A 27287-nucleotide genomic window follows, 5' to 3' on the forward strand; every position below is an offset into this window, starting at 1 on the left:
ATTTGGGAGAAGCAATTCAGTCTCTTGCAGCTGCTGCCTGGTATCCGGACAGAATGACAGATCCAGGGAATTCTCCACAATCATTGTGGGCCATGTGCAACTTGTTCTGGGAGCCATTGCTCTCTTTGCTGTCTCAACTCATTTCTTGTCTAAGTAGGATGAATGGTTGAGAGGGTTTTTTTTTTTTTTGTTGGTTTGAGAATGAAAGGGTTTTTTTTAAAATTTAAAATGAATTGTCATGCACTTATAATTAACAAGATGCTCAGCATTAAGAATGTCTTGATAGGAAAAGCATGACTTGTTTTCTGACTTGTAGTTTCTTATCCATAAACTTGAGCTGAGGAGTCACCGATCTCCGTGGCTTACTGTGAGCTAACCTGTGAAAGGTGTTTATGAACTGCCCATAAATTGTTTTTGCAGAGTGTCCATTACTCTAAATTTATGATGCTGAAAACTGTGTGATTTCTTTCTTCTGGGTTGAAACATCCTGTTCTGCAAGGAGGAAGAGAGATCACCAGATTCAAAGAACTAATAGGCTCGGCAAACCTGGAAAGTTACTGGAATCCCAAGGCTGCTCCACAAGTTTATAAAGCACTGAACAACTGAGCGATGGAAGACTCTTCTCTAGAAAGCTCTACGAGTCTTCCTCTATGCTGGGGTGGCCCTTTGGCCTTTGTATCACCCATGCTCCTGTAAGAAACACCAATAAATCCATTGGTTCACCAAGCTAGATTAGATGGACTCATTTCCTTATTCTATGATCAGGTCCCCCCAAAGGATTACGCAACATGCCGTAAAATAAGATATCTTTTGAAATCCTAACAAGGTAGTCTGGTGTGGAGAGAGTAAGGTGACACCTTAAGCTACTTATATTAGATCATGTTGGGAAAATGTGAATACTTTTTATGTACTACCTGTGACTATTTCATCTGTGCTATTTTTACCGTTACAACATCTTATGCATTTATTTAGTTTTAAATATAAAGTTTTAAAAAGCTGATTTTGCTGGCACTATTATTATAATAAATGGCATGCCTTAATTCAATTCACTGGACCTTGACTGAAAAAACACACACAACTCTACATTCAAGACTGAAAAACATTTTCAACTAAATTAGATTTAAATTGCTATAATAAGCAAGCAAGGGTAGCCCTATTGAACGTTGGGTACATTTATATGATCATAAGCCTACTTAAATTGTGAAGTACTAAATAATCAAACAACTTGATGGTATCACAATTTTATGAAAGCCTCATGCTAGCACTATGGATGTAAGATCTTAACATTGCTGTTTAGAGAAGAGTCATCTATGGTAAACTGCAAGGGGAACCAGGGAATTAAATGCTACATGAGTTCAAGAGTAAAGAAAGTACTAAAAGCAGTCATGCTCAGGGACTTTTATGATGCAGACAGAAGCTAAGTTAGTGCTTGCAGTACATTAAAACCTAAATGATCTGTCATCCTAACAGAAGGAGCTTACAAAAGCATGGCTCAAGGTGAAATGACACAGGGACTAGGAGAAAGTTCCTTTACTGACCAAACAAGACAATTTTAGTATCAATAAGGGCAAGGTCAATGGATTAAAGCAGATCCATAATACAAAAAAACCCAATAAAATATAACTAACTGGCAATCATTTGTAGATACTAGAAAATCAACTTAATTTTTATTTAAAAAATGTATGTAAGTGAAAATAGTATTGAACAAAACCTTCTTACTGATGTCTAACATGGGGTAATTAGGGAATTGATTCAAGAAAATTTCTTCCTATAGAAATAGGACATCTAGTAAAATAGAGGGGATAGAGAATTAACTATCACCAATTTGCTGCCCTAAAAGTAAGAATGGATCTAGATATATGATGATAAGTGAATGTTACACACAGAAAAAGGTATTTCAAGGTGGCTTGAGAGATGTCCAAGTTAAACAAGTCTGAGAAACCAGGTTCCAGATTCCTAGCACCCACATTAAAAACGATAATAATCAAAGCCCTGTGTGAGGTGCATGCCCATAACCTAAGGTTGGTAAGGAATAAACTGGCAGATTTCAGAGCCCTCTGGTCAGCCAGCCTAGTCAAATAATGAACTCCAGCTTCAGTGAGTCACTGAACCCTGTCTCAGAATCTAAGGTGGGGAGTCCTTGAAGAAAACACCTAAGTGTGTCTTCTGGATTCCATAATGTAGACACACTTGCATGCAATAATCTGCACACATATATGAACTGAAAATAAACTGATAAAGTCCAATAACTCTCCTAGACAACTCAGAGAAAAAAGCCCAGCAAGTAGAGGTGTATTTAAGCAAATACAGAACAGCAGAACTCTAACCTAAAGTAGAGGATTAGACCAATAAGAAGAAATATGAAAAATTAAAAATATACTCACAGGAAAGGAAAGATAGAACACCATGAAAATATCAAAACCTTGAATTATAGGCATATATCAGGGAGAAGAATTCCAGGTCAGTGGCATAGACCAGATCTTCACCAGATCATAGAAGAAAAATGTTCAAAAAGTAACGAACACCCATAAACACATGCAAGAACCCACACAGAACACCAGATATACAAGACCAGAAAAGAAAATCCTCATGGTTATCACGATAAACACCAAGTATGTTTACTAAAGAAAGTGTAGTGGGAGCCCACAAGAGAAAAAACACAAGCCACACCTGAAGGAAAACCGATAGAATACACTGATTCTTTTTCAAGGGGGAACTATGAAAAGCTAGAAGAGCCTGGAAGCAACACATTCCAAGTCCCAAAAGACCGTGACTAGTCAGCCCTTGACTAAGATACCAAACAAACTTACATGCTAAAATTAAGGGAGAAAGAAAGGTTCCAGATATAAACAGCCTTAAAAAGGTTTATATTTCCAACCAAACCAAAAGAAAACAGGAAGCTCTACATAAGGATGGAGAGAGTAAAGAGAGCAAGTGGGAAGCTAGGGAAGCAACACAAAGCTGTAATTATAAAATAACAGAACTCACTGAAATGCACCACCACATGGAAATTCAACAGCATGAGACTAATTATTACACCACACGTCAATGGTAACTTGGATGTCAGTGATCTCTGTTCTCCAACCAAAGATACAAAGTTGATTGACTGTATTAAGAAACACAATCCATCTTTTTCTTTAAGAAATACTCATGAACTTTATACAATAAGCAGAAGCTTTATGGTCAAAAGCTGGGTGACAGTGCTCCAATGAAGGTGTGCTCTTTTCTGAAGGAAAGGGAGTAGCGGTAGATCTTGGCAAAGGGGGAAGGTGTTGGGAGGAGTGAAGGGAGGGAGTCTGCAGTCGGATGTACTGTATGACAGAAGATAAGAGAGCAAGAGCAGAAAAGAAAGTTCTCCAACTGGATGGAACCAGGAAGCAAAAAGGCATCTCTAGCCTGATATCTGATAAAAACGGACTTCATATAGTATAGAGCCTAGGTTAGAGTCAAGAAATTTCCATGAGTTTTGGTTCAGTTTCAATGGGCTGCTATGAGTCCAGGTTTGTTGATTCTGTGTGGTTTCTTGTGGCAACCTTGATCATTCTGGCTCCTACAATCCTTCCCTCTTCCACTCTGCCCTTCCACAAAAATTAACTGAGCTCAACCCACCATCTGGTTGTGGGATTCTGGCACATCTGTTCCCATCAGTTTATGAAATGAGGCTCACTGGTGATCATTCTGACAGGCTACTGTTGCTAGAGTATAGCATAGTAATCATTAGTTGTTTTTTTTTTTTTTTTTTTTTTTTTGCCAACCTGTTTGGTTCTATCCTAGATCTCTGAGCTGTCTGGTCTCTGGTTCCTGGCCCTCCAGGCAGTATCTGTGGTGGGCTCCCTCTGGTGGCATGGGTCTCTAGTAGTATCAGTCTTTGGTTGGCCACTCCCACAATTTATGTGCCATCAGGTTAGTTCTTTCTTTATGCAATATTCTATTTAAAATAACATAACGTCTTTCTGAGAAGTACTAGTTTAGAAAAAAGACCTTTATCTACAGAAGTTAACTCTTTTGAAAACTGAATTATGATGTTCTCAAAGCATTCATTACTTATTTAAGACCCTTTCTATTTTCCTATGAAACACCCTCGAATTTTGGTACTCCAGATACAACCACCTAATCAAAATGACTATGGTTAAGTACCATAGGTTTTGTTAGCTTGAATAATAAATGTTGATTTTATCTAATTTGTAAAAAAAAAAAACGGACTTCAAACTAAATCTAATCAGAAGAGTTACAGAGAGACAGTTCATTCTAATCAAGGGCACACAATAAAGAACCAGCAAGGCATAATAACCCTGAAAGGGTACAGTAATGGCATTCATATCTTGGCAGTAACCAACAGCTCTCTAATTGGACTTGAGACCTGCTCAAGAGAGAAACCATGTTTTGTATTATAATCTAGCCAAATATCCAGGACTTGTGAAATCACAGATCTTGGAGAACTTAAAACCACCATTTACTAGACCAGCATCATCTTTATCTACATTCTAATATTTGTCCTTATGCCCACAAATAGTCTACTCCTCATTCCTTACCAAGGAAACCTCTCTTAAACAGATGGAGACCACCACAGATAATCACAACAACCAGAACACAGAGTTTTGAAGCCTGTACCAATGAATTCATCTACAATACAATTCTTGCACCTAAGGCTCAGGGAACATTGCAGAAGAGGAAGAGAAGATTGTAAGAGCCAGTTCATGGAGTTTCCTGTGAGACTCTGTCTCCTGGTAATGTCAGAAGTAACAAGCACAAAGTATCACTAGGATGACTAAACCTAAGATGAACAAGGACTACAGGCAACTAAGGAATTCCAAGATCGGGAAAAATACTCTTCCCTAGGGAGAAGCACACAAACTGGTTATTAAATATCAAACTGCCAATCCTGAAAACATACTTATGTGTAACCTTATATAAACTAAACAGGTTATATTTAGGAATATGTGTATATATATATGAATTTGAAAGAGGGCAAGAATGGGTAAATGAGAGGATTTGGAGGAATGAAGGGGAGAAAGAAATGATGTGATGATAGTGTAATCTTAAAAATGAAAGAAATAACAAAAATAATAAAATAGTATTTAAACATTAAAAAATAAAAGAAATAATAAAAAACAAGAGAGCTATCTTTAGATGAAATTCTTTAGCTCAAATCATTACACTGAGGTCTCACATAAACCCTTTCTAAGGAAATAGAAAGGAAAATGAACTTAGTGTGGACATTTTCCAGGACAAAGAGTTACTGATTCTTAAAAAAATAAGGTACTGAATTCAAATAAAATGACAGAGGGAGGGACAATGACAGGAGAATAGACAGTTAAAAGACCAGCAGAAGGCAGCCAGGTAGAATGTATAGAGCTAATTGGAGTGCTTACTAAAGCAAATTGTTAAAATACATTATCATTTTCTAGTGGCATTCGACTGTGAATAACAAAAGACAAGAAATATTGAAAAATACTATTTTCAAATACATTTAAGGTTTGGTAACGTCATATTGGGAATGCAAAAAGAAATATCATCTAAAAATTCATGCTTATAATAAAAACACATACACATACACACATACACACACGTATGCTATAAAAATTGCCTCAAAATAATGCTAATTGGTATCTGACTGAAACAAGGTTGACTTGGATTATTGTCAGCCTCAGTCATTATGTAGAAGGGACATCATTATCCTAGTCTCCTAACCTTTTGTTTGTTTGAAATTGTACAAAGTAATTTTACGTTCCATTCCTAAATACATTTTAAAAAAATTACACAAAGATAAATGGAGTTTATTCCACATGCCCACAAATAGAAATTTGACAGCTACATACATTCATTGTTAAGATTTCTGATATCAATCTAAGAATTTCCTTAATATATCAGAGGACTGGGGAACAAAGGCAAAGACTGCCTTTCACAGATGGTGTATGGTATGAATATAAGATCTTGCATGCATGCCCCTCATCTATAAGATTCAGCTCACTCACTTGCCTCAGCACAACACCAGGCTACACGCTACTATTATATTCCTCGTCCCTGCTATGATCAAACAAGGAAAGGTGAAAACTTATTTCTTATATAATAAGGGCAGATGTAGAGCCTTAACCTGGCTCCTGATTTTCTTCTTGTCAACATATAGTTTTGTAGATGATTTTTGACAATTAAGCAGATCTATATGTATAAGAAAATGTTAAGAGGCTAGATCAGGAAAAGGACAAAAGACAACCTATAAGGGCCAGAGGTTTTGGGTTTGGATTAGAACATGGATTTTCTGTAAAATGAAGTTGGAAAATGCAGGGAGGTTTTGATTGTAAAATCAAAGTCAGGGTTATATGAACATCTTGTAATCATTAGTGTGTTATTGGCTCCATTGAGCAGAACCGGCATTTACTTTCTGGATATTAATTGAGGTAGAACTATTAGAATAGCATGAGAGGAAGTAGAGTGGATGTATTATTTAGTTAGACAACTCAATCATCTATGCAAATGCAATAGAGATGGGAATCCGCTGAAATGACACAAGAATGAAATTTAAGGGCAGTTATGAGAAATGAGTGTGATAGAGTTAGAGAGGACGACAAGTTTTTGGGTCTGGAAAAACCTGTGAGGATGGCAAATGTTATCAATACGCATAGAAGACAGCAAAGTAGGAGGAGAAATTGTTATAGCAGGATGAGGAGCTGTTTGGACATACCATTCCACACTGAAGGAATTAACAGGATATCCATGAAGACATTGTCTAGTGGGTAATTGAGATCATGGACCCTGTCCCAGGACAGCACTAAGGGTTTGGGTTACAGATTTGGAAACTTTTCTCCTGAGAGATAGGTGCATGAAAATAGTTTGATGGTTCAAGACATGGTGTGAGAGAAAAGGCTTTCCCTCTGAGCAATGGTTTGGCCTTTCCGGCACAAATGTGTGCTATTCTTTTTCTGTTTTATATTTCCTTAGGTGATATAACCACAGAACTCAGTCACTTTCTTGTTGGGTTTGTAAAGACTTCTAAGAGATATCAGGAGTTTTTGCAAAAGAAACACACTCTCACAAATTGTCCAGATTAGCTTTCATCTTGTCTTTGTTAGAATAGTTTATCCCAGCCATTTTCCCATCTGGTATCCATTAGGGAAAGGTCAATCTCCAACAACTTTAGAGTGGAGACAAAACTTATCCTGGTAAAATTCATATGTCAAATTCTGCTTTATGGTCTTGGGTCTATAGCTCCTGAATGAACTGTGGCAGTCCCATGAGTCACTGCTGCATTTTAGTCAACCTGAGTTTTTCACTCCTTAGTGCAATAAGCTAGTGACAGTGCAGTTAGTAAACCTGTGGCTAATGGAGAAGGACTGTGGGAACAGTGCAGTTAGTAAACCTGTGCTAATGGAGAAGGACTGTGGGAACAGTGCAGTTAGTAAACCTGTGCTAATGGAGAAGGACTGTGGGAATCATGCCGCATTTCCATATTTAAACCATTTCTTATTTGACATTTGAAATTCCCTTAAAAAATGTAAGCATTGTGGTTTTAGAGGGGAGTCCATAAAAGATTTTTGGGTTATTATATTATATAAATTCCACATTTTATCAATTTATTTTTGTGGAATACTATAGAATGAAAGGACATGACAGGGTTTATACTGTGTGTGTGTGTGTGTGTGTGTGTGTGTGTGTGTGTGTGGTGTGTTTGTATGTGTATATTGGCACAGCTTGATGAATCAGTTACAACCACTATTATGTTCATAAGACTTGATGAGGTAGAGGTGGTAGGTTTTGATTTGACCCATCAAAATGGATTTTACAAAAGACCCTGAATCTTAGAAGTAAATAGAAGCTATAAATTGCATTTAAAATTGTACTTAGAGAAGCAAAGGACAATGGCTCTGGGCTCTGATTCTTCTGCATGGACGGGCTCTGTGGGAGCCTTCTCAGCTTGGTCGATCACCTTCCTGGACCTGGGGGGAGTTGGGAGGACCTTGGTCTTAGCATAGAGTGAGGAACCCTGATGGCTCCTTGGCCTTGAGAGGGAGGGAGGGGAGGTATGGGTGGAGGGGAGGGGAGGGAAAGGGGAGAAGGAGGGGAGGGAAGGGGGAGGAGGAGGGGAGGGAGGGGGGAGGAGGAGGGAAGGGGGAGGAGGAGGGAAGGAGATGGAAATTTTTAAATATAAAAAAAATAAACCATGAGGAAAAAAAATTTGTACTTAGAGCTCCATAGTTCCCTACTAGAGTCACAAAGCTAGGTGACTTCCATATTGTGCCAATGTGGCCTTGGTTCCTTGGCTGCAGAAAGCAGATCCTATGCCTGCTGTGGTATTTTCCCAAGAGAATGTTTACAGAGTCGTTACATACACTGTGCAATGGAAGCATACAGGTAGGGGACAGTGTTCATCCTATACGGACTCAAGGCATTAATTCTCTGTGTATATGTATTTAGAGGTAAAAATAACCACTGCTTTTTAATCTTTCCTTGTTGTGCAAGGATCTCTGAGGATACTTCTTACAATGCAAACTTCTAAGGCATATGGCTGCTTCTGATCTAGTGGACCAGGAGGTTTTAATGCAGGCAGTCTACAAGCTATGTTATGAAAGACACTGAGCATAATTTGTATCTGGTGTTTCTCATTACAGTCTATCCATTGGTAATTAACAATAACCTCAGCTTAAACAGAAACACACAGTCTCTCACATTCTGCCATGCAAAAAAGCTAGTTTTTCCAATTCACATCAATATGCCATAAACTGCTTTGCACAGCAATTGCTAATTTTGCTAGACATTTTCTATGTGTGCTATTAAAACTAAAGACAATAAAATTAAATTTAAACTGTTTTTTTGTCTTTTTTCTCTTTAGTAGATTAACACACTTGAAAAATTTATTTTTGTATCGTTTATCTTTATTTAATTTTTATTTTAGGTTGTATTTTTATAATTAAAACATGCTTGCGTAGGTAAAGCAAGATCTCTAACTAAAAATACGACATGAAAAGAATGCATGTTTTAAACAAGGCCCTCAACCGGGTTTTCAAAAGACCCACTGGGCCCCACTGTAGCTGTTACAATCTATTAAATTCAATTATATAGGGTGGAAAGTCCTTATTATGCATTTTATGATAATATGCATTTTAAGATGTCCCATGATAAATATTATCCTCACTATAAGACCATAATGGTTATTAACTCAGTAAAATTAATAATAGGCCTTTTAAATGATCCAAACTTTTAAAGGTTCTCGGGGGAGTACTTTTGTAGGGAAGTGTTGAAATAAAGGAATTCCCACAATTTTGTGAACAGAGCAATATAAGCTTAAAATATTTTTGAAAATATTCGGAAATGATAAATGAATCTTAGTTCCGGAATTCAGGTGATTAGAGTTTCTTCTCAACTCTTTTTTAACAACTGTATTTATATCTTCTCATCATAACTCTCAATTCCACTTTTATCATTCACTGAAGCAGTCTTAATTTTCCTGACTATGATATACACAGATGGGTCAAGATAAGACACTGGAGCCTCCCTCACCCTTCTTCATTACTCTATCAGGAGTTGCTCTTGGGCCACACAGCTCTGGCGCACAGGAATGATTGTAGTGCCTCACGCTTGGCAGCAGTCACTTCTCTGACAGGAGCACCTCTGCAAGTCAGAGATTGGCAATGCAGACAGTGGGATCAGAACACTTCTCCACTGCAGAAGTTAGGCTGACTGTAATGTTGAACCTTGTACTGCTGTGATTTCCCCACTGAGGAACTCGAGTTTTACAATCCTGGTGAAAATAATTCCTCCCTAAAAGACAATATATTGAAGGCACTGTTATATTGCAAACCCTGTGGAATAAAAGAATATTAAAATCAAATCCCTTCCTTCTTAACAGTCAAAAACTGTCAAATATCTGCCCTGCGCCCTTTACCCCCTTTACTACTCGCTACTGTCGTGCGTACAACTATTTGCATACCGGCAGGAAGAAAATTAAGAAAGCAGAGCTTGAACGCGAAAGTATACGACATCTTTGTTCACATGGCATGGTAATACTAGTTTGCCTTCCTGTGGCTCTGCTGAAGCATTCTGAACAAACGCGCACCCTGGGCTGAGTAAAGCATTTATTTGGGCTTTCAGGTGTAACAGCTCATCAGCAGGAAGTCAATATGGAACCCCAAAGCCAAGAACCTGGTGGCAGGAACTAAAGCTGAGACCATAGAAGACTTCTGCGAACGGCTTGTTACTCTTGGTTCATATGTCCAACCAGCATTCTTATGCAACCCAGGCCCACCTGTCCAGGGTTGCATACCACTCACATTGGGCTGACCACTTCTGCATCAATTACCAATTTAAAAATATACCTCACAGATAGGCTAACAGGCCCACAGGTCAGTCTGCTCAAAGAAGTTTCCCAATTGAGGTTCTGTCTTCCCAGGTTCAAGGTAGATAATTACAACTAACTGACACATGGTGACTTAGAAAGTCGTAGACCTTGTCTCAGAAATAAAGTGGAGGGAAAACTAGGAAGATGCCTTTCATCTCTTCATTACCTTTGGCCACATATCACTCATCGACATGCATGCGTATAACACACACACACACACACACACACACACACACACACACGATACCTAGGAATAATTCTAGCAAGGTTATCTCTAAAGTGAAAACTACAAGGCATTACTAAGAAGAAAGAAGACCTTGGTTGTAAAGATAATTAAGTGGCTTCTACAGTAAGCAATGTTCTTAGAACCAGAATTTAATTCCCAGCACCTACCATGGCAGCTGTGGCTACCTGTAACTTCAACTCAGTTACCTTCAACTCATACCTCTGGCTTCCATTGACACTAACATTTATGTACTCACATGTTGTTGGCGTAATTTTTACTTTTGGGGTCCTTGAGGGGGGCCCACCATCTAGCTCCCAAATAATCACATGGAGTCTTATTCTACTTATGAAATGCCTGCGTTTAACTTGGCTTGGCTTCTTGCTATCTTTTCTTCATTATCCCATCTACCTTTTGCCTCTAGGCTTTTACCTTCCCCTATTCTAGGTACCTTTCTTACTTTTTACTTCCGTGGCTTGCTGTGTACTTGGTAGCTAGCCCCTGGTGTCCCTTCGCCTTCTGCTTCTCCTGCTCTTTGAGTCTTTCGCTTCCCAGGTTCTCCTCCTATTTATTCTCTCTGACTGCCAGCCACACCTATCCTTTCTCTTGCCTAACTATTGGCTGTTGAACTCTTTATTAGAGCAATCAGGTGTTTTTAGACAGGAAGGTACACAGCTTCACAGAGTTAAACAAATGTAACATAAAAGAATGTAACACATCTTTGCATCAATAAACACTATTCCACAGCGTAAACAAAGGTAATATACATCTTCAAACTATATTCTGCAACACTCACACACACACAGACATACACACATTAAAAAAACAAAATAACATTAAAAAAGGAATAAGAAAAAATAGTAAGTGGGCATATTATGAATTGGATAATTCTATAAAGGATCCAACCAATTATATACCAAAAATCTCATTCAAAACATCAGCAAGTTGTTTGTGAGAGCTGGAGGGTGACTGGTTATTTTGAAATTGATTGGCAAATCCTAAGATACTCAAGAATACCTGAAAAAGCTAGAGATGGGTGTGTGTGTGGCTGAATGCTAACTCTAGGTGAGCTACCTACGCAGTGTTGTATTGGTACCAGAATGGAAAATAAGTAGGCCAGGGGATCAGTTAGAGACTTCTTTCATTTCTTTCCTTTCTATTTTCAGTCCATTAACTGATTCAGCACCTGTGTCTTTCTGTCCCACTGCTGACTGTGGCGTTGCCATTACTGTTCTTACAACCCTGCTTCAGGGTCAGTACTGGCCACTGTAGCAGTTACCCTGTGTTGCAACTACATTCGTAGTTAAATCTTTCCTAGGACTTGAGATTTAGCTCAGAAGCGGACTGCGTGGCTACTGAGTGCAAAGCCTTATGTTTAATCCCCTGTACCATTTAAAAAAACAAGACAAAATGAGCTATTCATATTATACACATAAAATACATATGTTAGTGCAGATGTTCAAGTGTTATCCGATATTTATATATGAATGACAATACCTGGAGTTAATGAACCTACGTAATACAAATATGTATTTAGAAAGTGTTATGAATTTAACATTTGTTACTATAATATATATAATTTACACATTTTTAGTATTTCAAAATATAAAATATGTATAATATTCATGTTTTCAAGTTTGAGAAGCAACCATTTCTTATGTTCTTACTATTTTCTTCTTTTCCTTTATTTACGTTTTGCTGTGCTGTTTATCAGGCCCTGATTCCTGGGCACTCTACTAATGAGCTATAACCCCAGCACTTTCATTTGTAAAATGTGTATTTAGTCAACTGGACATCATATTTTTATCAGTGTGGTGTAGGAACTTCCAGTTTATTTATCCAAACTCACATAATCAAAACTGGATACATACATAATATACAATCGTGTCTTTCAAAACAATTGGCATATATATATGTGTGTGTGTATTATATATTATTATATAAGTTATATACATTATATATACAGTTTTACAATTTTAAATTCTTCTTCAACATTATCTTCTGTAAATTAATTTGAATCACATCCAATTTTCTTAAATATTTCCACTAATACTCTATGACAGACCATAAATTATTCAATATTTCCTGCTAAGGACATTGAATATTTAATGTTCTGTACCATTATGTATAAAACTAGCAATAAACACCAATTGTATTTCCCACAAGGAAGCAATCTACAACGGTTTGTACTGTATAACTATAAGTGATACTTAATTAAGACATTTGTGGGGCCAACTGTGCAGATCTCAGTAAATGGTTGAATTCAGCTGACTCCATTAGGACTTGTATTAAAGCTTTATCCTCCCTCAAGCCATAAACACCATCATTTGTCTGTGACATACTTCACGGTAGTAGGATTCTCAAGATGGTGATTGCTAGGTAAAAGGATTATGCATTTTTCATTTCAGAACAGATGTTGCCAAATTGCTTTCCCAGAGAGAATATAGCTCTGCGCATACCACCAGCAATGCATGGGCATGCCTTCGCCCTTGAATTCCATCCAGCAACAGGTGCCAAATGGGTGTTAAGTCACATCTCATAATTGCTTTAAATTACACATCACAGACTGCCATTAAGCTCCAGATTTACTGGGTTAGCATTGTGAGTTTACTACTGAGTGCCTGCTTGTTCATTTATCTTTACACACTTAAAAACTGAGTTACTTGGGTTTTTTTTTTCTTGTCAAAAATTTAAAATCCTCTGAAGAGAGCAAATGCTAATTATTACAGTGTTGGTAGAGCTATCATTTTTAGTTGATTTTGCTTATGAAGATGATCCTGTACCATTGCAATGTTCAATTTTTATATGGGCAAATAATCTTTTTAGTTCTTTCTTTTAACATTTTGGTATACATATCCTATTCTTCAATTTTACAAATACAACGTATTTACTTAGCTTTGATTTTGGCTCAAGTCTTATATCAATCTGGAATTTATTGTTGTTAGGTATAAGGTATCCTTCAGATGGATAAATTCAATAGTTCCAGAGTCTGTATAGAAAAATCCTTCCCTCCCAACTTGATTGAATTTTAAGTGATATTCCAGTCTTAGAACAGAGAGGTCGGGTTCCGGGCTCTGAGGCTTACTTCTATATGTGATGTAATATGTACAACCATGCAGAATCGCACAACATGCCAGTATGATATGGTTCTCAGACTCTGTCTAAGAAGAAAAGGAGAATGCTGTGATATCTTGGGCTAGTAGATTATCCTAGTAGGCCCCTCTATGCAAACCTGGCTGGATCTGAGCCCATGGACCCATGGTGGCAGGAAATAACTGAACCTGAAAGCTTCCTCCAACCTCCATAGACTGCTACCCATCTTCACAGACATCCTTCTCTAGCCCTGTTTTTTGTTTTTGTTTTTGTTTTTTGATGAATAGTTCAAATCTAACCACTAACATCTTATTTAAGACATTTGCATATGTGCTTGTGAATGAAATCCAGCAGCACTTCAGGTTTCATTAACTGTGTGACTGAGTTCCGGCAACTTCTTGGAAACTATCTTAGAGCATTTTAATTATTTAAACACTTAAACAATTTAAGTCTTGGGTCCATAAAGCCAAACTCAGAAAACCAATTGCTCCTTTATTTACTAGTGTGTTTTCAACTACTTCTCCACTTTCTTTCATAGCAGTTGAGATAGACATATTTTCCAGGTGTTATTGATTACTTTTTTACATCTTCTAGGTTTTGTAGTTGGCCCGCTCAGGGTGCATCTTAGAAAACCCACATTCTTTTAGTCCCTCAGCAGTCCATGGTCTTCTGTTCCTAGCTTACCTTATTTCTTTTCCTATTTTCTGTCGATTTGAATTTTATTCGTTTTCTTGATCACACATTAAACCACCTTTTAAAGTTATTTTCCCTCTCTACAGCTTTACTACTGTTGTGTTTCATAAATTTTCTGACTATGTTTATTAATTTACTTTGAAGTTTCTTTTTTATTTCAGAGTAAAATCTGTTTTCTCTATTTTCATTTGATTCTCTGGAATATACAACATTTGTACTGCATTGTTTCACACTCATGGCGGCTTTGGATCTTCCCTATGGGTGTATTTTCCTGGGTGGTTTTTTTTTTAATGAATTTTACTTCATTTGCTCTATTTCTTAGTGTGTTCTCCACTTCCCCATTTTATTATATACAAGAATGTGTTTTACAAAATGTCTACATTCTATTTTAACCTTTTGCCACCAAAACAAAATTTTATGTCTGTTAATACACATGCAAGTGCACGCACACACTTCACACACACACACACACACACACACACACACACACACACACACACACACACATTGGGGGCTCAGAGGATAAAGTGCTTGCCTTTCAGGCATGAAGACCTTAGCTCATATTCCCAGAATGATGTAATGCTTGATGAGATACAGCATACCTAAAGGAAAGATGGGATGGAGAGGCAGAAACTCTAGTGACAACAAACCTTGTACACAACAGTGAACAAGAGACCCTGTCTCAAATAAGGTGGAAGGCAAGGATTGTCATCCTGACTTCCACACACAGACTTTGCCATACCTTTATTGACACATGTGAATACATACATGGACACACATACACACTTCTTAAAAATACCGTTCAGATAAAGGGTAAAAGGTTCTTTTTTTCTGTTTTCCTCCTCCTGACTTTCCATGTTCTTACTTGTACCCCCTACTTCTGTGTCTTTTTCATTCTTGACACCTCTCTCTCTCTCTCTCTCTCTCTTCTCTCTCTCTTCTCTCTCTCCTCTCTCCTCTCCTCTCATCTTATCTCTCTCCTCTCTCTCTTTGCTTAGCTTGCTAAATCCAGAAATACCTTGCTTTTTTTATTTCTCAAAATCCAAGATGGAATCCTAGCAAAAGGACTCTGTTGAATCAATGCTTATCAATTTGTAGATGTAACGTAGAATCCCTGCAGTTTCTCAGACAATTAGTAGAGCAGAGCAAGATCACAGGAAAAGATTAGACAACTATGATTTTTCTTGTTGTCTTGTAGTTGTTAAGTGACTGTACCTTCTCATTAGCAGGTAAAGTGAGTAGCTCACCAATTAACACTTGACAATCAAAAACAAATCGTGTCTGAGTCGTAAAAGAAGCAGCTATGTTTCACTTCTCTCTCTCTCTCTCTCTCTCTCTCTCTCTCTCTCACACACACACACACACAGTCACATTTACTCAAAGGAAAATTAAATGATTGGATTAAATTGCCTCAAATTTTAGCTAGCAGAATAAACTTATGCTAGAGGTCAAAATTATCCTGCCCACTAGAATAAGCTCTTTAGTTTTGCTAAATGGTGAATATAAACAGAGAACTTAGTAAAAGTCCTACTCATGCCATCCCAAGGCTTTCAAAAGGATTTTGGCCTCTAGTCTTCTGTCTTGAAGCATCAGATTGCCATTCTCATGAGAGGATTCTCCCAGAAACAGCCAGCTTCCTTACCAAGGTGGTTGGTTGCTTTCGGGTCTGGTAGTACTTCTGCTGAGAAAAGGGGTCTAAATTTGTCAGGAACTGAATGTTCCCTCTGATGTTATATTTTGATGTTCCCCTCTCCACCATCTTTGGATATTCCTCCCAAAGCTGAGCTTCAGTCATTTTTCTAAAGATGTAACATTAAGGCATGTTTGTTGGGGTTTCTGTCCTGCCCAGTTCCCCACATCCAGCAAGCCCCAAAGAAAATCACACAGAGATCTCTATAAGTTATAAAGCTGATTGGCCCATTAGGTCAGGCTACTTATTAGCTCTTGTAGCTTATATTAACCCATTATCCTGATCTATGTTAGCCATGTGGCTCAGTACCTTTTTCAGTGGGGCAGATCATATCCCGCTGCTTCGGTGATCTGACAGGAGTGGGAGGAAACAACTTCCTCCTTCCCACAATTCTCCTGTTCTCATTGCATCATTTCTACTTCCTGTCCGGTTTTCCCACCTATACTACCTGCCTGGCCAATCAGCGTTTATTTAGAACATGATTGACAGAATACAGACAATTCTCTCGCACCATAAAGAGCTTTTCTTTTTCCTCCAGTGGTCACTGCTTTCCATCCTGCTCCCTATACATCCCATAAATGCATTACACTGAATTTTTGAACTTTCTTCTGCCTCTTCCTGCTATGAGAACTCTTACTTACCCCCCCCCCCCCCCAGTGCAAATGAACAACAGTTGACCTAAATTTACCTCCATCTCTGAGGTACTATGTGTTCCTTTCTCTTCCTCCACACTGCATCCTACACAAGCCCCCAGCAATCCCTTCACATGTTCTCTGAGAGGAGATTTTGTCTTTTTCATGTTATCTGAGTGCTGAACACAGTATCTAGTCTGAAGTAGGTCCTCAGTGATCAAATCAATGAATGACTGAACAAACAAATCTGTTCTAAAGCCCAGTATGTGTTTGAAGGCAGTCTCTGTCTTGCTGAGTTTCATTGACATCAGACAGGCTGGAAAAGAAATTGAAGGCCTTGTAATTAATAGATTGCAGCAGAGACCCCTGAGACCAAGATAGACATGAAGATAGGGAGGGCAGATGAAGGACAGATAACTGATGTGAGTCTCAGAATCTTAAGGAAAGGCTGGCTTGCTATACAATATCTTCATGTTAAATATATATATACACAATTAAAGTACTTTAAGAAGGATTCTTGGTAGATACCTGGACTTAATTACTTTTAAAGCATTTTAAGGAATTTATAAGGAATAAGATGATTTCTAAAGCAAAATTCTTGTGTTATGATTTCTGTTTATAATTGAGTAAAACATTTAACAAAGGATGGGTTTAAATGTTAGTTGTTAGTGAGGTAAAAAAAAGTGGTTAAGTAACAATACTATTTTATCTTCAGATGTGTTTAGCTATTGCCCAGAAAAAGGATTCTTATACACTACTTGTATTAATGATTCAAGTCATTATAATTCCTATATATAATATCCACAACTCTTATAAGGCTAAAAGTGTGATAACTGTAATAAAACAGAGTTAAAGGCATACAGTGAGGACCGTAAGGCCCCAAAAGAGAAGTGATCACATAAAAATGTGGATGCTTATATTGTGGTTCAAGATAATTACCTTCCTATAACATAACCCCTCCATATTTTCAGAGTTTAGGCCAGTACACCTGTGACACTAGAGGAGGCAACACAACCTCTTTCTTTATGTTCCTAGGTGAAGGCTCTGAAACAACCATAAAATTAACTAGAGTTGGAACTGGATTAAGGCTCTGTTCATTGATACACTGCCTAGGTGATTCAGTGGTCACACCAAAAAGAGTAATCATTGCAATTTCTGAACTGCATCAGTATAGTGGCATATGAAGGCAGCAATGAAAAAAATCTTAGGAGTCTGTGAATTTATCAGTGAAGCACAAAGCAACCCTGACTCACCTGAGATGTTAACAGTATACCTGGCAGTACATACACTGCCTTGGACTTGCCAAAAGATTATCAGAGCTCAGATGGATTAGCAAAAATAACAGATTTTGACTCATAACCAATAGGTTTTAATTGTCTTCTATCAGCATTAATGAGAAAATCCATGAAGACGGTTTAACAAAAATCTGAATAAATGGTGAGAGCCAATGTAGGTGACCTTCTAATTTCCTGATAACTAAGAAAGAAGCTTTGAGTCAACCTGTGATTATGGGGAGGAGGAGAGGGGGCTGTCGTGTGTCTTCACCATAACTGCTGCTAAGATATTATTGTCATGATCATCAGTAAAGCTTAAGAGGGATCAATATCCCTATCATTGAGCTCCTGGAATGTAGCCAGCTAATGCCATCTGCATTGCTACCCTCCCAAGGCTGGACAATTGTAGGTATATGAAATAACATTCTATGAAATCTTTGCTTCAAGCATCAGTGCTATCTAAGTTTGTCCTTGTGTCTAATCATGCAGACAGGAAGAGGCAGTGAGGAAAAGTACAGCAAATGGAAGTGGATGCTAATGCTTTGCTGGGTCTTGTTCGTTAATCCTCCCCTGCTATTAAAGAAGATCATTGATAGAGAGTTATCCGGCTTAAAGCGGATCGTCAGGATTATCAAGGAAAAGTGGAATCTTCAGATAATTTCTTGAAGATATTGGAAAACGAAGAGAAGGCTGACCATAAGCCTGGATAGTAAGCTCACACAGGCAGCCACTGCACACACTTCATGTGCAACAGCAGCTGTGTCAACGCCTCTGCTTGCTGTACAGGAATTCTCCTATTTTGGTGAGACACCATCATTCTGCAATTGCTATACAGTGAGTTGTTTATACAATGATTATGAAAGAAGTTCCCATAGCAGTGGCTTTTAAATAAAAGCGATGAACCTGTCAACTAATATTTTGTGACATGGGTGGCTTTTCCAGCATCTAGAATGTCAAATTTTGTCAATAATGTATACTTATGAACTTAGAAAATTACAAGGTTATGAAATTATTAACCCATTCCACTTGGCACATTTTAAATCACATATTTTTGTTTTATACACTAAAAACGCTGTCATCAAATGTGAAGACAGCGTTGACCTTTTAAGTCACATATTTTTGTTTTATATACTAAACTCTGCCATCAAACATGAAGACAGCCTTGACCTTACTCTTAATTTAGAACATGGTCTCATTCAGAAGTGTTCAAGAATAGAGATGTGGGAAACAATTCAGCGATAGGGTATTTTCGCAGCATGTGCAGAGCCTTGGGTTCAATCTTGAGAAATGCAAAAAAGCTGAAGGGTGGTAACAGTGGCAGGAATGTATAACAGACCTCTTTCCTGGAATGAGAAAACACTCTCCAGTCACCTGCTGAGGAACTCATACATTTATATTAAAAATGAGGTGCTAGAAATGAAAATGTTGAGGAGAAACTCATAGGAATGTCACAGAAATAAAATGAGTGTAGAGAATGGGGTGGAGGTCGAGAAATGAAGGAGAAGTCGGAAAGGGAGGCAGCAGAGAGCAGATGAAAGGTCCTGGCCTAGGATGGCCAGGGCAAGGAGAACTGGAAGACAGAGCAGAGACAGGAAAACCTGGGTAGCCCAGAGCCTGAGTAAGGACTAGGGGGAGGTGTGAAAGTCAGAATATGAGCAAAATCACTAATCACCGAGTAACAAAAACACTTCCAACCTACAAATGACCAGGTTCTTATGCGTGTCCCTTACGTGCCCCCAGCTTTTCTTATTTCTTCTTCCTTAAATTATGTAAGATAACGAATGAACACGTTTCTTTAACAAAAGTACCTTAAAGTCACTACAGTTAACAGCCCACAATTCCATCATAATCAAAACTAAAAAAAAAATACAGGATTCAGTAGATACTTTTAATATTGTCATTAAATTTAAAAGACAGTGTCATATCTGGCACTAAATGCATTGTATATTTTTACAGATATAATATAAAGCTAGACAGCACCTCCCAAAATGTAATTTGTAAATATTAAAATTGAAGTATTTTAATCAATTTATTCTATGAATACCTTTAGCATACTGTTGAATGTATTAATGGCTTATATTTTCACTGAGATGCAATTATAATAATTATAAATATAGAATTAATAAAATAGAGCAAGTGCATATGCACACACATTAAATACCACATACATGCAACTCTGCCTTACAAGTTAAAGAACAAGAATTTTGAGAGATGAGATATTGATTACAGCAAAATATTTACCAAATAATTTGAGAGGATGATAAGAAACATTCAACCTTTTCCACACTATTCCCTGGTGGTAATGAATGAATTAATTAAATTCTGTTTTGTGCCAAGCATTATGTTAGGTGTTGGAGATAAAAGCAAAACTGTAGGCTGATATCTTCTGTCATGGAATGTCTATTTGATTAAGTGGAAATGAGTCTAAAAAAACACATGCTGGAAAGTTATAATTGCAAAGTGTGATAAGTAATTAAAGGTGAACTATAGTGTTAAAGGCTTAATGAGAATTTATGACAGCAGAAATATTAACTTCCAAATGTAATGAGTGAATAGAAGTAAGGTAATTGTGATGGTTTGTTTTAATTGTTAATTTGACACAATCTAGAATAACCTGGAAAAGAAACTCAGTGAGAGAGTGTCTAGATTAAGTCAGCTTGTGGGCCTATCTGTGGAGGGTTTTCTTTTCGATTATAATAATCAGAGTGGGAAGACCTGCCCATCCTGAGTGACTCATTCCCTATGCAGGAGGTCCTGAATGTAACGGAAGAGGAGCGTGGTATGAGAACATGAATGCTGCATTAATTCACTGCTCTTTACTGTGGATAGAATGTCTGGCTGCTTTGGGTTCTTACTGTCTTTACTTTCCATACAACGACGGACTGAATTTTCACAGCAGCAGGAAAGGAAATAGAAGCAGTAAGTGAAGGGGCGCAGGATTTAAAAATCCATGCAGGCAACAGTGGACAGAAGAGTTTGTCGAAGTCAAGGAACTAAAAGAAGAAAAGCAACTGGGGTGTGGGGAGAAAGGTGCCAGGGATAAAGTGCGGGTCAGGCCCTGCACGGCTTTAGGTACTGTATTAGGGGTTGGACTTTAACCTAGTGGAAAACCATGAGAATATTTCTATAATAGTAGCCATGCGCTTATTTCTTAAAGCCATGCACCAGGCCAGTTTTGGAGAGTGGAAGAGAGAACAGGATTTGGTTCATGAGTGGTTAGGATGTGGTGGTGTTGAGGCAGATGAAGACAAACAAAATCAGTTGTATGTAATTTAGAAGTAAAATTAACATTGTTCAAAAAAATCCGAGGTACTGTTAAATAATAATGTGTTAGTCATGTTATATAGACAGCTGTCATGTTGCAGTTTAGTGGGAATTCCTTAAGAGTGTGGTATTACTGGCTTCAGACAGACAGTCCTTAGGACTTGTAAGACATTTGTAATTCCCTGTAAGTGCATCCATCTTTTCTTTTGGTTCACATCTTGCTCAAGACCATGTCCTTTCAAGGACCATGCTTTTTTTGACCATACACATTTTCCTCTGCGGTCATCCCCCGCCCCTCCAGCACTATTGCTGTTGACTTTCGCATCAAGTCTTGAGAGGATTCCATGCCATGCCTTAACTCTGTCACTTATATAGCTACTTAGACGTCAATACAACATCACCACACCAAAATTTCTTAGCCAAAGTTACCAAGAACACATAGAAAAGACAGGTTTCCAATCAGGTAATCATTAAATAAAATAATATATAGTCACATGTTGAAACAGTCTATGGTTATTGGAAATAATACTTGAAAAAAATTAACATTTGTGAAAATTATTCTATTTGTATATATGCATCTCTCTTTAGTATGCCATTTTCTGTAATTATTAATGAATAAAAGAGGGTTAACTATACTTTATTTTAGTATTTATTCAACAGCTCTGTAAGGATTGGGGAAATAACATACAATCTGTACTGATTAATGTTAAGCCTCTGCCTTGGCACTGCCATTCCTGAGTCCCAATTGCCTGCCACCATGGATAATTGAAAGTTGGCATGATTATTCCCATACCAGTTTTCAATGGCCACACATAAATGGCTCTGATTTTTGAAATTATAGTTATTCTACTCCATCTGTTCTCTTCATTTTTCAAGTCAGTTGTCAAATGATACATGTGAGTCCCAACTAAAAGCTTCAGAAGTTTCTCACGTGTTATCAGGATAAATGAAATAATTCTATATCAGGCTAATGTTCAGGTTAAATTCCACAAGGTGAACCACAGGAAAATTCACAGGAAGTAAGGTGACAGGTTGACATTCACTTTGTGAAGATGATGGCAAATTGCCTCATTGTAATAACAGGGTTTAGAAATCTTGCCTTAGTTCTGAATATTAAATATTAAGCATAATTGCCAAGAAAGTCTTAATAGTAAAATTCTGAAAATATATTTCAATTCTGACCTGCTTTTTCCATTTATTCTAGCAGTTTTATTGTAACTAAAATTAAGAAGCACACGATATTAAATAAAAGTAGAACATAATCCATTGATATAGCTAATGAGTACTTCTTTTCTGTAACCACTACAATGAGTTTTATTTTTCTATAATTGTTTTACATATAAGGCGGTGCTGTCAATCAAGTTTGGAAACATGTTTTTCACAGTGTCTAAATCCAAGCAAGAACAACTAACGTATTTCAGGTTATGAGAGGATGAAAACAATAAAATTGTTAAATCAGTCAGCTTCTGTTCTAAACTATTGCTTTAAAGGTAAGGTAGTTTTTAATAATTTGTGTTACTTTTGTTAGGAAATCTAGCGTTTTGTGTTCTTCCATATATCTGTACTTTCTGCAACCAAGAGGTGGGTGGGATCTGGAATCACACCTCTTGAACCTGGGCTGGTTTTAGAACCCACTTTCTAATAGAACACTGGAGATGTGGCTAGCTGGTTCAGAAACAGAAACTTCCAAAGGCCTTACAAGTTTTGGCATTTTTGTATATTGTCTTTGGATTCTTGTTTTGAGAAAAGTCTGAGATGACTCTTGGAAAGAGAGCAGTCCTTTAGAACAAAGACATGCTGTGTCTTAAAATCTAACGTAGATTAGCTACCCTCAGTGAGTATCCTAGCTCAGAGGGGGTACTAAAGCAAACCAAGCAGGATCAGTGTGACTAGAGAATCCCTGAGCTAAACCACAGAAAAACAGGCTAAACACATCAATCTTGATTTGGGGTTATTTGTCCTGTACAAGTAGCTAAGCATCCTGAATACTTCATTTACTTGTTTAGAGGGAAAGTTAAGCATTAACTTTATACAAACTTAAAAAGTAACCATAGTAATTATGTCAAAATACCAATATTTTGTATATTTTTCATAGTTTGGCTATGATGAATTAGTTTTAATAGAACATCTTTTATTAATTAGGCATTTTTAAAATTCCTACAGCTAGCCTGTTAAAGAGGAATTGGGTGTCTTATAAAGGAAAGCCATGGTAAAGAACACACAAAGGTTCACACAGCTGACATAACAAGATGGGCTACAATATAGCATATAGCAATCTATGATTTGTTCATCCCAATCTCAGAACACCATGAGCTCCGCAAGGAGTTGTCAGTCTAGTCTCTCTTTGGAGTGCTACTGGACAGGCCAGAAGCTATGTCCCTGTTCTTCTACATAAAATGTGGTTAATTTTGGTCCATTAATGAGTCACTTTTACCATGGGCATATGTAGACAAACTCTGACACGGATATAAAATAGCTCTGCTAGTGTAGACTTCTCCAGCTGGTAAAGGGACTTCTTGACTGACCTAAAATTCTTCACTAGAATATCCAGAAGAAAAATTTATGAACACCGAATAAGTCCCTTCTTTGGCCATTTTCTCACTCAATTTTATGTGGCCAGATCATGACTCCCTTTCAGTGTTTCAAGTTCTTTGTGTCTTTAACATGACAACAGTTAAGGGAACAATTGACTAGAGTGACCACATTTTTCTGTATGCTAAATCTTGGAATATTTTGAGTCATAATCATTGTTTCTTGGTGCAAATAATTACTACTGATTGTCTAATTGGTTATAACCATGATAGATACTGCTAGAAGTCCGTGTCTCAGTTATGTATTCATGGGTGACATTTACTTGTGGTACTGGTACAGAATACTGTCTCATCTTTTAAGTTTGGTTATAAATTAAATGTATATCATAATCTATCAAAAATAAGTGAACAAAATTCTAACATGTACATTTCCCACCCCACTTATTTTTTTGTGTAACAGTCTTGGCTGTATTGGAACTCACTTTGGGCTTGAACTCACTGAGATTTGCCTGCCTCTGCCTCCCAAGTGCTAAGATTAAAGGCCTAAGCCACCACCACTCAGTGCCCACCCCACTTAATAGCTTAGCATTTGCATACCATTTTTACATGTGGAACACACTATATGCTGATGCTACTTTATTCTAATTCTACAAACACAAATAACAGAATAGCAAGAATGGGATCAATACTGCTTTTTCACTTGACTAACACCCAACATGAACAACAAAGTCAAATACATGGGTGGAGACATTTTTTGATAAGCATTGGACATCTCTTCTATTGAACCAACAAAAACAACCACCAGAGAACAACCCTACTGCATGTAACTAACACAAGTGAACTCAACTTTAAAAACATCTACAGGAGGACCACACACACACACACACACACACACACATATGCATGTGTTACATCTTAAGCTAGCATCTGAAAACTTGAATTATGTCACCTAAAAATTGCCTGATGTGGATTTATGATTAAAGAATACAAATGTTTGGTTACATGGCTTAATTATAAATGATACCATACAGTTTTCTAGCATTAAAGTAAATATATACATATTTATTTACACATGCACTTGATATGCATATAGGTAAATAATTCTAGGTTATAAAACACATTTTTCTAATTTTACTTATTAGTATTTTTGACATTTTATAGAATTAAATAGTATGTATTTAAAAGAGCCAAGTAGAAATAGGGCTCAGTGGAATATTTTTCCAGAAGACACTCTCAAGTAATATGTATTCACAACATTTATAAAACCAGAGGAATAGATGGTTAAGCATAATTTTCTGACTTACAAACATGCATCACATGGAATTTCAGCATCTAAAGAGGACTCTGGTAACAGCAGGACAATAAAAGTCATATCACTAGCCATTTACAAGGTCTAGTTTTTCCAGTGGTGGTTATAAGAGAGTGGAAGCCATATGCATTTGCTAGTTTTGTAATTTCTTTATTGTCATTAGCTTAATCTAGAGTGGGAGAAAACATCAATAAACAGCTTAATGAAAACGGGCCATTTTCATAAGCCTAAAACAAGAGTCACCACATCGTGGACATTTAAGGCAAGAGGGTACCTCAAGTGCTCAATGCTGTCAGCACCTTCCTGGCTCAGTTTACAGAGAAAGAATTTACTCTCTCATTTTATTTTAAATTAAAAGATTTGAAAATCTTGTTCATTTTAGTTTCCCAAATAAGAATGCGGAAAGTAGTTGAAACACTGTATATTTCCTTAATAAATATGTCTATGGTCACTATCATTCAATAATCAATCAAAACCAACTTCATTTTAGGTAATGAATCAGGAAAGATATGGCTGGCCACTGCCATTCTTTGTCTGAAATAATAGTTCACAACAGGTTCAGCAGGCCCAATTTTTCAGTTTCTCCTTATTTTCTTTACGTGTACGATTGTTTTGCTCACATACATGCATGTACAACACATGTATGCTTGGTGCGTGCAGATGCCAGAGAACATTAGCTGCACTACAACTGAAGATACAGTTATGAGACACCATGTAGCAGGGTAAACATTTTTTAAAAGCTGTCTTCTTAAAAAATACTATCTGATGAATAAGTATTTTTGAGAGGACTTTGCACCCTTATAGTAAATTTCACTTCAGGAATGACTTGGCTCAATAATGCACATGACCCTGATCTGTTAGAAATAGCTGTTCACAGGAATATGTAGTTAGACCTTGGAATCAAACCAATGCCAAATCTATCAAAAAATTGTCTGAAGGACATAGGTGTTGGGGAGGGAATACTTATACACTATTGGTATTAGGGTAAACTAATACCACTTTGGCCATTAGTCTGAAAGCTTCTCAAAAAGTTAGAACTAGAACTACCATATGACCCAGCTATATAACTTCTGGATATATTTCCAAAGGACTTTATAGTCTACTACAGAAATCCTTGCACATTCATGTTCATTGCTACTCTATTCTTAATATGTTACAAGCAGAATAAACCAAAATATCCATCAAAGAATGAATGAATAAGGAAAATGTGGGATGCATATACACAATAGAATTTTATTCAGATGTTAAAAAAATAAAATCTCAAAATTTGTAGATAAATGGATCAAACTGAAAAATATACTAAATGAAATAAGCTAATTAAAAATATAATTAAAAAGGAGTTTAAACAAAATATAAGCAGTTCAAAAAGCCCTATAAGGGTTGACAATGCTGCTCCCAGAAGATATGGGCTATTAAAAGAAATTATTATTGGAGCAGGTCTGAAGTAGTGAACTCCACAGGAACAGGACTGAGCCAGCAATCTGGGCTGGAGCAGTCTGGGATGGTGAGCTTCATGGGAGCAAGACTGAGTCTGTGACCTAGGCCAGAGCAGGCCTGAGTCAATGAGCTCCATGGGAGCAGATCCAGACCAGGGACATTTGCAGAGGCAGGTCTGAGCCAGCAACCTGGGCCAGAGCAGGCCTGGGACAGCAAACTCCACAGGTGCAGGACTGAGCCAGCAACCTAGGGTGGAGCAGACATGAGACAGTGAACTCCACAGGAACAGGTACAGGGGGCAACTGCTGAGGGAGTGGGCCAGAGCCAGTGACCTCTGTGGGTAAAGGCATGAGTCTGGGGCATTTGAGGGAGTAGACTTAAGCCAGGACCTCTATGGATCTTGGCATAAGTCTGGGAACTCTGAGGGAGTAGGCCTGAGCCAGAGACATTTGCAGGACCAACCCCAAGACAGGGACCTCTTCAGGAGCAGATCTAGACTAGGGACACTTACAGAAACAGGACTGAGCCAGCAACCTAGGCCAGAGCAGGCGTGAGATAGCGACTCCAGAGGAGCAGAGCAAACTCGCAGAGTGCCGAGCAACCTCCAGGAACCCAAAGTGACCAATGGGGTGACTGGAACTGTGGCACTGACTGTACCATGAAGAGCAACCATCTGAGCCTTGGATCCACTGGCACCTGGAAGACTGATCACCAAAGTCCAAGACAGCCCCAACTACACCAATTAGAGGAAAAGATGGGTAGATAAGGTAAGAACACATTCAACACCACAAAGAACAACATGGCACCA

At 37.6% G+C, this 27287-nt stretch overlaps 1 protein-coding gene across 1 annotated transcript in view; it reads right to left on the reverse strand.

Annotated features, from left to right (window-relative positions):
* Positions 1–27287, reverse strand: part of Col19a1 (collagen type XIX alpha 1 chain) — a 302587-nt gene that overhangs the window by 196580 nt on the left and 78720 nt on the right. The window contains exons 11-12 of the mRNA XM_042055762.1: positions 16721–16897; positions 9677–9756 (exon numbers count right to left, since the gene is read on the reverse strand). Of these exons, the coding sequence (XP_041911696.1) occupies positions 9677–9756; positions 16721–16897 (257 nt within the window). The remainder of the gene's footprint in view (positions 1–9676; positions 9757–16720; positions 16898–27287) is intronic.

The sequence above is a fragment of the Arvicola amphibius genome, chromosome 9 (genome assembly GCF_903992535.2).
Source record: "Arvicola amphibius chromosome 9, mArvAmp1.2, whole genome shotgun sequence".
Classification (NCBI taxonomy): Eukaryota; Metazoa; Chordata; class Mammalia; order Rodentia; family Cricetidae; genus Arvicola; species Arvicola amphibius.